Raw genomic sequence first — 10,117 nt, forward strand, 5'->3', positions numbered from 1 at the left:
TAGAATCAACGCTTCAGATCAATCACCTTCATTAGAAACTGAAAAGTAAGAAACAAAACTTTTAAGATGCAGAAAGGAGACGGAGTGGAGAAAACAGCAGGAATGTCTGAGACAGGCCAGAGAGCAGAGGTGAATGACAAAATCAGGAAAGGTGCAGCGCAGAAGACCATTCAGCTCAATATCTTCAGTCTAGTTTTTCCTCCTCTTGTCTGAATTGGCTAGTTCCAATGTGAATTGGGTAGTCTTGATGGAATGTTAACTATCTGTAACATTAATTCATTTTATTTTCACTACAAGTGCACCCTGATTTACTGAGCTTTTTCAACATCCCCACATTAACAAGATTTTAATTACCATCACACATTTCAATAGCCACACAACATTGTAATATTGTGCAAGAACTCTTACAACACTAGTATTGTCATTTGGTACCATAGGTATTTCATGTAATGACATTATTTGGAGAAAACATAACAATATTGTAAAATATAAATAAAAATTGAAAAATTTGACTGTAAACAAAAATCTGAGTAAATTTCCCACTGTTATGACAGACAACCCCTTTATCGTGGCCATTCATTCTTTCAGAATTCACAAATCACTACCCAAAATTTTGAGATAAGGGATAAAATGAGCTCTTTTACAATTTATGTGAAAAAAAAGTAAATAAATAAGTATAACTTTCCACTCGTTTTCATTTTACACATGTGCAGATGATGTGGTTTTATGTTACAGAAAGTTGCGATGCCATTTTTTCGGAATGAGGGTGCCTATATTATTTTAAAATTTAATCAAATAGCTAAGAGGTCAATATATATTGTAGCACAATCAATGGTTCAGTCATTGTTCGGTCTATCAATTTCATCATCAGATTTCCTTTAATTCCATTTCCATTTCTTTCCTTGAGTGTTTTTGCAAATATTCTATAACCATTTAACTGAGCTATGTTCAACAATGTAACATGCAAAAAAAGTTGATACATTTTTAACAGGGATGAAGGTGTTCAGGTTGGTTATTGCACAGTACAAATTGCTGATACATTTCAAACTCTCCTGAGGGTTTCAAAACCTGATGACAAAGATTATCACTTCATTGGACCAGTGTTCAAAGCAGTTAATTGTCACCAAAAAATATTAATTGAAACCAATTCTATTTACACAGCTTATATTTAATACTAGTTATGCAGTGCTTATACTTGTGAAGGCTTCTTGCTTCATGAGCAAATCACCACGACCCTCTCTGTTTATAATAGGTCATTCAACAGTGTTCTGTCCTGTACCTTCCAGAATATACATTAAATGACTAATCATAGAAACAACAGCATATCCTATCATCCAAAACTGTGAAACAAATCTGCCCTAGCTTTTTCCAAAGTATAACAAATTAGAAAATTTTACAATTACCACATCAGCATGTTTCTTTTTGAGATTCAATCCATTTTTGAATAGTGCAGGCAAGTCTTTGATCTTCTGCTTAATTTGTCCTTGTCCCTTCGAATTTCTGCTCCATTTTAAAGCAGCCAATAGTCCTACTTCTGGGACACAGAGACTGCCAGGAATATCAGCTGGTTGAGCCATTCTCTCACAACGTGTCACAGATATTCATTTTCCCTTTTTCCTGCAAATCACTTCAGTTTGAAGCTATGTCTGCTGTGTTCTCTTTGACAAGCTGTAGTTTTACCTGCTCCACCCAGCCATTTGCTTTCTGCTATGCATAGAATCTGCATCATTCTGCATAGTATATCAAACAGTGAATGAGGTCATCTACAGGTGCAGGATGTCCCATTATGCACTGTTTCCTCTTTCCCACTGCGAACCTCGGTGTACTGGGAAAACAGGCTTTTCTCGGTTTCAGAGCAATACAAATGAGAAGACTCATGATCATTTTTTTACAAGTTCAATTTATTTGTGTGATACTGCCATCAGGTTTTGACAAAGCAGTGCAAACTTTCTCTCACAAAAAGACATTGCTTCTATAAATATTGAAATACATGCATGCATCTTGTTGACATTTGATAAATGCAACTGAATGTCTTGCACATAGTACAATGGGTAAAGTCTTTGACACAGTTCTATAAATACCAGTTACTTACGATATCCCTTGGATTTGTTTAGTATTGTTTGTTAATTATTAATATGCCATTACATTTTATTTACATTTAGAAATTGTAAAAACACAATTACATACCAATCAGAAATTCTTCATCAGAAGTAAATCGCTTCATTCTGAGACTAAAGTTAATAAGCCATAGTTTCTTTGAATCCATTTTGTCTTTAACGCAGCTGTACTTCAACAACTGTTAATATTTACTAGTCTTTAACATCAACAAGTTGCTTACCTTTACTGGCATATCCTACAAATGGCACCATTGGTAACATGATTTGCTTAATTCACTGCTCCTTCATCACTAACCTACCAACAGTCTCCATCAGGACTTAGGACTAACAAGCAAATGGTGTTGTTGCTGTTCTTCACTTGCTCTCTCAAGTAAGATCATGACATCCAATCTTCAGTATTGCAATGAGATCTAAGGTGGCTAGTTAGATCAATATAGGCTCGAAAGTTCATTTCACACATGACAGGGGTGCAGGGATGTGGTAATATCAGTGGTTCTTGACTCTTTGCTTCCTCCATTCTTCCTTCCTTGTATGAATGAGCTTGGAATTTTACACAGGAATGGCAACAGGACAATTGCATGTTTTTTGTTCCCAGTGGTGTATGGCAAAATTGAAACTCTTCAAGGCTATTCTAAGAGTCTTGAAATCTCTTTCTATGCCGCTCACATGACTATTTAACTTTGTCTGTTCTCCATAACTTAGCTCCTTTGGTATTCTGTAATCGGACTGATGCACCATTAATAACTCCAAAAGACTAGAAGTTATGTAAAACTGATAGACTTTTAATAGCAATAGAATGAAGGCACATCCACGCTGGTCAACAATCCTGAACTGGGGATGGGGCTGTGGGACAGACACCTTTATTCAGGAACCTGTGGGAGGAGCCACAGGTCCAGTCAACCAAAGTGGTGTGTCAAGACAGCTAAACATGGCTTACCACACGGACCTTCTACTAAAATGTCCTGCCTATCTGCTCTGTGATTATTTCAGCAGTGTATAAATGCTGGGGAGGTTTTTCTAGGGTAGAATCTGTAGCCCTTTTTAAATTGCAGCACCTGGGTAGCCCTCCTGGGACCTGGGTGCAATTACTGGAGCAAAGATGCTGGAAGCTCCTTTCAAATCGCAGGGAGATAGACCCATTAAATCACCAATTTAAAGGGGGATCTCGCCCCCATTATGATGCAGAAAATGATGCATCATGCACTCACAGGAACTATCGGCAGTCAGTCTCTCCCCCCCACACCCCACCAGCCAAATGTCACCACCCCCACCGTCAGCTGCCACCCCCCACTGTCTCTCCCCCTCTGGAAGTAACCATTCTCGCCTCTGCAGCAGCAGCACCTCAGCCAGGGGTTTCCCTGTGATCCCTGCGCTATTGTCACCAGAGTCACCAGGTCAGCCATTTCCCCCTTCAAACCACCAGCGCAGGATGCCCAGGTATGTTTTACTGGGTTCCCTGACCACCTCTGAGTTAGATTCTGACCAGGTTGACCTTTCAAATCGCCATGTAACTGGGTCACTAATCGAATAAATTGCCTCATTAACTCCATCTTACATGGCAGTTTGAAAGGGTCTTGTGTGTACGGAATTTTGCTACTTGGTATGAAATAGTCTGCACAGACAGGTCACGTAGAAGAAGCTACACTTTGGCACGTCTGTTGTACACCCTCCTTGGCTCTCAAGCAAAGAGTAAGGTGATTATGACAGCACATGATACTGCTTGGTCTTTAGCCGGATTCCTCTTCATTTGCATACTTTACTTCTCAGTCTTCCAAAGGAAGAGCAGGGTTTGCTATCCTGTTGTTGGCTCCATCATTGATGTTGATTGATCTTGAGAGAGTGCTACCAAGATAAATTTGTCACTACTGGAAGCTTTTGACCGTTTATAAGTATGAGGTGTTTGGCACAAGTTGATGCATTACTTCTGCTTACATTGTGCTAATTGGGACACCAAATTTACTTTAGGCACTGGGAATTTTATCAAAGCTTCCTGCATCTGTTTCTGAGTTTGCATTGAGTACACAGTTGTCAGCAAGGAGAAAATCCCTTACGGTTGTTTCTTGTACCTTTGTTTTGGTTGAGAGTCTCCTCAGGTTGAAAAGGTCAGATGGACATTGTTCACCTGTATTTCTGGAAGGCATTCGATAAGGGGCTGCATAAAAGGCATACTGAAGATAACTGAAGTTGAGGGTGATTTATTAGCAAGGATGGATGATTGTTAACCAATAGAAATCAGAGACCTAGGGTATCGGGGTGTTTTTTTCTGTTTGGTAATCAGTGGTGAGTGGATTGCCCACAACTATTCATGACATACATAAATCATCTGAAAGAGGGAAAGACTGTAGTGTATCTAAGTTTGCTAATGCACTAAATTGAGTGGAAAAGAAAATTGTGCAGAGGATATGTAGATTCTGCAGAGAGATATAGTTGGGTTAAGTGAGTGGGTAAAGGTCTGGCAGATGGAGTACAAGTTGGCAAATGTGAGGCTATCCACTTTGGAAGGAAAAATGGAAGATCAGTAGATTATTTAAATGGCAAGCTATTACAGCATGCTGACATGCAGAAGGACTTGGGAGTGCTTGTCCAAGAACCGCAAAAGGTTGATTTGCAGATGCAGCAGGCTGTCAAGAAAGCAGATCGAACATTGGTCATCATTGCCAAAGGGATTGAAATTTTAGAGCAAGGAGGTGATATTGCAACTGTTCAAGGTACTGGTGAGACCGCATCTGGAAAATTAAGTGAAGTTTTGGTCTCCTTACTTGAGGAAGGATGCACTGGACTTGGAGGTGGTGCAGAGGAGATTCACCAGGTTGATTCCAGAGATGAAGGAATTGGCCTATGAGGAGTGATTGAGTTGTCTGGGACTGTACTCACTGGAATTTAGAAGAATGAGAGGAGATCTTATAGCAACATAAAAAATTATGAAAGCCATAGATAAGATAGGTAAGTTGTTTCAATTGATAGGGAAGACCAGAACTAGGGACAAAGCCTCAAGATAGAGGATGTATATTTAGAACAGAGATGAGGAGGAACTGCTTTTCCCAGAGGGTGGTGAATCTGTGAAATTTGCTGCCCATTGTAGCAGTGGAAGCGACCTCAGTAAATATTTTTAAGAAAATGTTGGACAGATTTCTTCAAAGTAAGGGAATTAAGGGGTATGGGGAAAAGGCAGGTAGCTGGAGATGAGCCTATCATCAGATTAGCTGTGATCATATTGAAAGGCAGAGCAGGCTCGACAGGCCGGATGGCCGACTCCTGTTCCTATTTCTTCTGTTCTATGTTCTTGGGTTCTTTATCAGGATAGACATTGGACACCTTTGCAAAAAAGGCCATCATAGGAAACAGTGTAGAAACCTTGTCCACATCATTAACGACTAGAAATTAGTCTGAAAGCTCTCTATCACTCATTATTCTGACCACCAAACTTTCAGGGAGTTATCAGATAATTGTGACAAACATTTCAGGGCAGCTACACTTTATCATGATCTTCCATAGGATTCTAGAACAAACAGTGTTGAAAGCTTTAATGAAATTGACAAAGATGGGGAACAGGTTGCAATTTATTCTTGACAGTCCTCTTAGAGTGTTCTTGATGTGAAGATCATGTCTACTGTTTCACATTCTTCACAAAAACCTCTAACTTTCTGGAAGTAGGCCTCCTTCAATGTGAATGATCAGTCTGTTTAACAGGAATCTAGTGAAGATTTGTATCAGCAGTCAAGAGTAAATAATTCCTCTGTGATTATGGCATACTTCACAGTTCCCATACACATGTCATCACTTGTATAGGTGTGTAGTGAAGGAATCCTTGGATGCCTTTTTCTTGTTTTATAACAGCTAAATTAGCTCTCTCAGTCAAAGATGAGCCCTTTGGTTTGAAGGCCTCTGTCAATAGAGCATCTGTTTCTGAAGATCCTTCACATGATAATTGCGACATTGACCATCGCACTTCTGCCATGTCTTGCTGCACACCCCATGCCTCACAAGCAGAGAGTAAAGTGGGTATGTCAACAGCACAATGCAACTTCAGCTTGGTCCTTTAACCAATTCTCCTTTGTTAGCTTACTTGTCTTCTCAGTCTTCCAAAAGCAGAGGCGGCTTTTGCTATCATGTTGTTGATTTCATCATCAATATGTTTTGATCTTGAGAGAGCATTGCCAAGGCACATGAAAGCTTAAGAAATAATCCCACAACCAAATTATAGGCTGTAAACTGCAAAGTTATTGATCCTTTATGCATGTTAGAGTGACTTGGCTGCAGCATTCATTCAAAAAGTCCAATGCTTGTAGAAAATCACTATCTCCATGCTCCTGGTAGTTATTAGGTGTGCAAGCATGTCAGATGACAGGATAAAACTTCATAATGGAAGTGTGCAGGCCCATATAGAACACAAGTTATAAAGCGAAACTCTAAAATCTGTGCAACTGAGCCAAATTTTTCCCTTTTTAATTGACCAATGACTGGATTGAAGCTATTGAGTTGTTCTGAAGAATATTTAGAGGAATGCTCTCTGGAACACCCATTGAGATATTGTGACAGAGTATATAAATATGTTTTTGGGAGATAAATTGGGAAAGGTTTGTTCATGTAGGTCACATGCAAACACTGTAAAACGGATCTTATTTAAAATACTGGCGCTCTGCCCAGGTGAGACATATTGGGGCCTCAGAGCTTTTGCAAGAGCTTTAAAGAGTGCTCAAGGGACTTCCCTGATGGATTGTTGTTTACGAAAGGCAACAGATGAAAGATCTTACTGGAGCTGCAGATTGTCTGGAAGATAACTTGTTGTTCTAGGAGGGTCATGTGGTTTTGCAAGCAGAGAAAGTCAAACAGGCTTTTCTCTCTAAAAGAAAGAGACATGCTGTCATAAAAAAACTAGCTATCCTAATCGCATTGTATTAACAGTCAAAAAGTGGTATTTGTGAACAGAACACAAAGTTCTTCAAATGTTTGATCAGGGAATGATGCAGATCTAATTTTTCAATCTAATTCTAGCAGATATGAGACCCAAACTAATCAATGATGCCACACAACAGCAACATTAATGATCACTACATAATAATTACTGCCATTATATAAAATTAAAGTTGATATAAATAAAGTATTTTCAATTAATTTGAACCATTATTTTGTCCATAAATTCATTTTGTTTGAATAAGGTGTTGGATCTTTAAACAAGAATGTAGATTGTATAACAGAAATCCAATTTGAGAGAATTATTGGTTTCCTTTTATGTAGCTTGTACTTCATAATTTAACAAAGTAAATATCACAGAGTATTGTTATCCGTCAAAACAGTTATCTGGAAGCAGCTTATTTCTCACTTAACAGTGGGAAATAAATTACGAAAGTGTTTCACTCTCTGGGGAACAGTCAGGAGAACATAACAGATCTTTCAGCCTTCTATCAGAATAGAGATTTTGCATGAAGCAATGATTTTTGCTGATTCGTTGCCAGATATACGAGGACCAAGACGTAGTCCACCATTGTCTCTTAAAGAAAAATCTGGTTGTTCTGAAAATGGAAGAAATGGGAGAAATGGGAATGGAAAGAGTCTAATTTCTCCTGAAATGGGGTTGTCGAGTTTGGAATCTCTTGGATGAATAGAAGAACTTACTTATTCTTACTTTATTTTTATGTCATTATCTTGTTGTTATTTTTTGATTGGCTGGGAAGGGAGAGATTTGCTCAATGTTCTATTAGTCATCAGCCACTGGTGGGTGATCCACACCCAAGTTTGGTTTAAGGATTACTGCCTTTTGGTAGTTTTTTTTTTAAACTTTATCTTTTTTTTCTATTTTTTTTATTTTTATTTTATTTAGACTTTAATTGGTGCTTTTTTTTCTCCTATTGGAGGGCCTATTTACGTTACTTTGAGTTTTTATATATAGATATTATTAGTTCTTAGTAATATTAGTGGATATGTCAAAGTTGAGGTTTGTTACTTTTAATGTTCGAGGTTTAAACTCACCGATTAAGCGTAAACGCATTTTGGCGTATATTAAGAAAAAGAAAAATTGATGTCGCTTTTTTTAATATGGTTTTCATGAATCAGATTTGTGTTTTAGATGTGGTAATGCTGTTGGAATTTTTTTCACATGGTTTGGTCATATATATATATGTATATACACAATCTTTTTGGAAGAAAGTACAATTGTTTCTAGAATACCTGTATAAGATTAAGAGACTTTTAGATCCGACAATATTTTTATTGGGTAGTTTGCAACCTTTGAAAGGTCTGGGACTAGATAAATTTCAACTTGCTTTTATATATTTAGCATCATCTGTAGTAAAAAAAATGTATTGTTAGTACATGGAAAGATACGAATATGATTGATGTTAATAGATGGCATAATGAGATGAAATATTGTTTAATAATGGAAAAAATCACATATGTATGTTTCGCATGATAACTATAGTTTTTTATTAATAAAGTGGTTGTTATACTCAGAATATTTACATTTTGATTTACATTGATTAGATCTTAATATACATGTTTAATTTCTTTTTTTTCTTTCTTTATGGCTCTCCTTAGGAGAGTTGGCTGAAAAGGGGGGGTTCTTTTTTTTCTTCTCTTTTTTCTTTTATTTTTATAAAATATATCATTCATGTTTAGTTTATTGTTATATATGTTACTTATTTGTATTTTGAACAAATAAATAAAGTTTAAAAAAAGAATAGAGATTTTGCACAAAGTAGAATTATGTCATCATTTGGAGCAGTTACGAACAAAGAATACAGTTTAAATTTTTTTTTATTTAAATAATTTATATAAAAATAATCTTTTAGAATTCCATAACAAATTATCAGCAGAAAACCATGAGAATCCGAATGAATCCCTTTTGATAAGTGGAGGTGAATCACTGTAAATTATCTGGAAGACAGCATGAAGCAAAGGTCTTTTCCCACCCAACAATATAAGCATTAAAAGGATAGTTGGCTAAGATGAGGGTGGTGCTAGGGACAGTTACTGTCAATGACATATTGGATATAAAGAAATAAGTTGACAGAATTGCACAATTTCTAAAATCCAAAACCTAATACAAGCCATAAAAGGATGCATTTATATTGTAACTATAATAGAGTAAACCATTTCAAGATGAGTAGTAAGGGTAGTATCAAACATAACTGGACACCAGCTATATAAATAGCCACAAAGTATGATTTCAAATTCATATTCAGATTTAATGTCAGAGTACATAAATGACATCACATACAACCCTGAGATTCATTTTATCCTGCGAACCAGCCAGAATTACCACTTATTGGTAGTGCAAAAAAAAACTATTCAACATACACATGTAAAACAAATAAAGAAACGTAAACAATTGACTGTGCAATATAGGGAGGAAAAAAAATCAATAAAGTGCTTAATTTGATTGGCTGAGTAAGAGTCTTTAAATGAGTCTATGATTGAGTTTGTTGTTGACAAGCTTGATGGTGGAGGGGTAGCAGCTGTTCCTAAACCTGGTGGTTTGAGTCTGTTGCACCTATACCGCTTTCTTGAGGGTAGCAGTGAAAAGAGAGCTTGTACTGCTTGATGAGGACCCTTGATAATTGCTGCTGCTCTCTCACGGCAGCACTCCCTGTAGATGTTTTCAATGGTGGGGAAGATTTTGCCTGTGATGTCCTCGGAGTATTGATGTCCCCATACCAGACCATGATACAAGACATCTGTAGAAATTTTCCAGGGATCCAATTTCATATCAAGCCTCTGCAAACTCCTGAAGACCCCTTTAGTATGTTGGGTGCAGAAAAGATCCTTAAAGATTGTGACTGCCAACAACTTAATTTGCTCAATCTCTCCACGTCTGACTTCCCCCAGTAATCACTGGATCATATACCTCTGGTTTTCCCTTCCTGAAGTCAACAATCAGCTCCTTGGTTTTGGTAACATTGAGTGCAATATTGTTGTTGGTGCACCGTTCAGTCAGGTTTTCAATCTCCCTCCTATATGCTGACTCATTGGTTCTTTTTATACAACCCGCTACCATGGTATAT

General features: G+C 37.4%; 1 protein-coding gene across 3 annotated transcripts in view; it reads right to left on the reverse strand.

Moving 5' to 3' along the window:
* Positions 1-1,717, reverse strand: part of rapgef5a (Rap guanine nucleotide exchange factor (GEF) 5a) — a 242,463-nt gene extending 240,746 nt beyond the window's left edge. The window contains exon 1 of one of the 3 annotated variants that reach the window (XM_069913870.1): positions 1,404-1,716. In XM_069913870.1, coding sequence (XP_069769971.1) covers positions 1,404-1,577 — 174 coding nt within the window. In that variant the 5' untranslated portion in view covers positions 1,578-1,716. Of the gene's footprint in view, positions 1-1,403 lie in introns of all 3 variants that reach the window. The other 2 variants (XM_069913871.1, XM_069913872.1) reach the window with 2 other exon arrangements.
* Positions 1,718-10,117: the final 8,400 nt, after the last annotated feature.

Source organism: Narcine bancroftii, chromosome 1, assembly GCF_036971445.1.
Source record: "Narcine bancroftii isolate sNarBan1 chromosome 1, sNarBan1.hap1, whole genome shotgun sequence".
Classification (NCBI taxonomy): Eukaryota; Metazoa; Chordata; class Chondrichthyes; order Torpediniformes; family Narcinidae; genus Narcine; species Narcine bancroftii.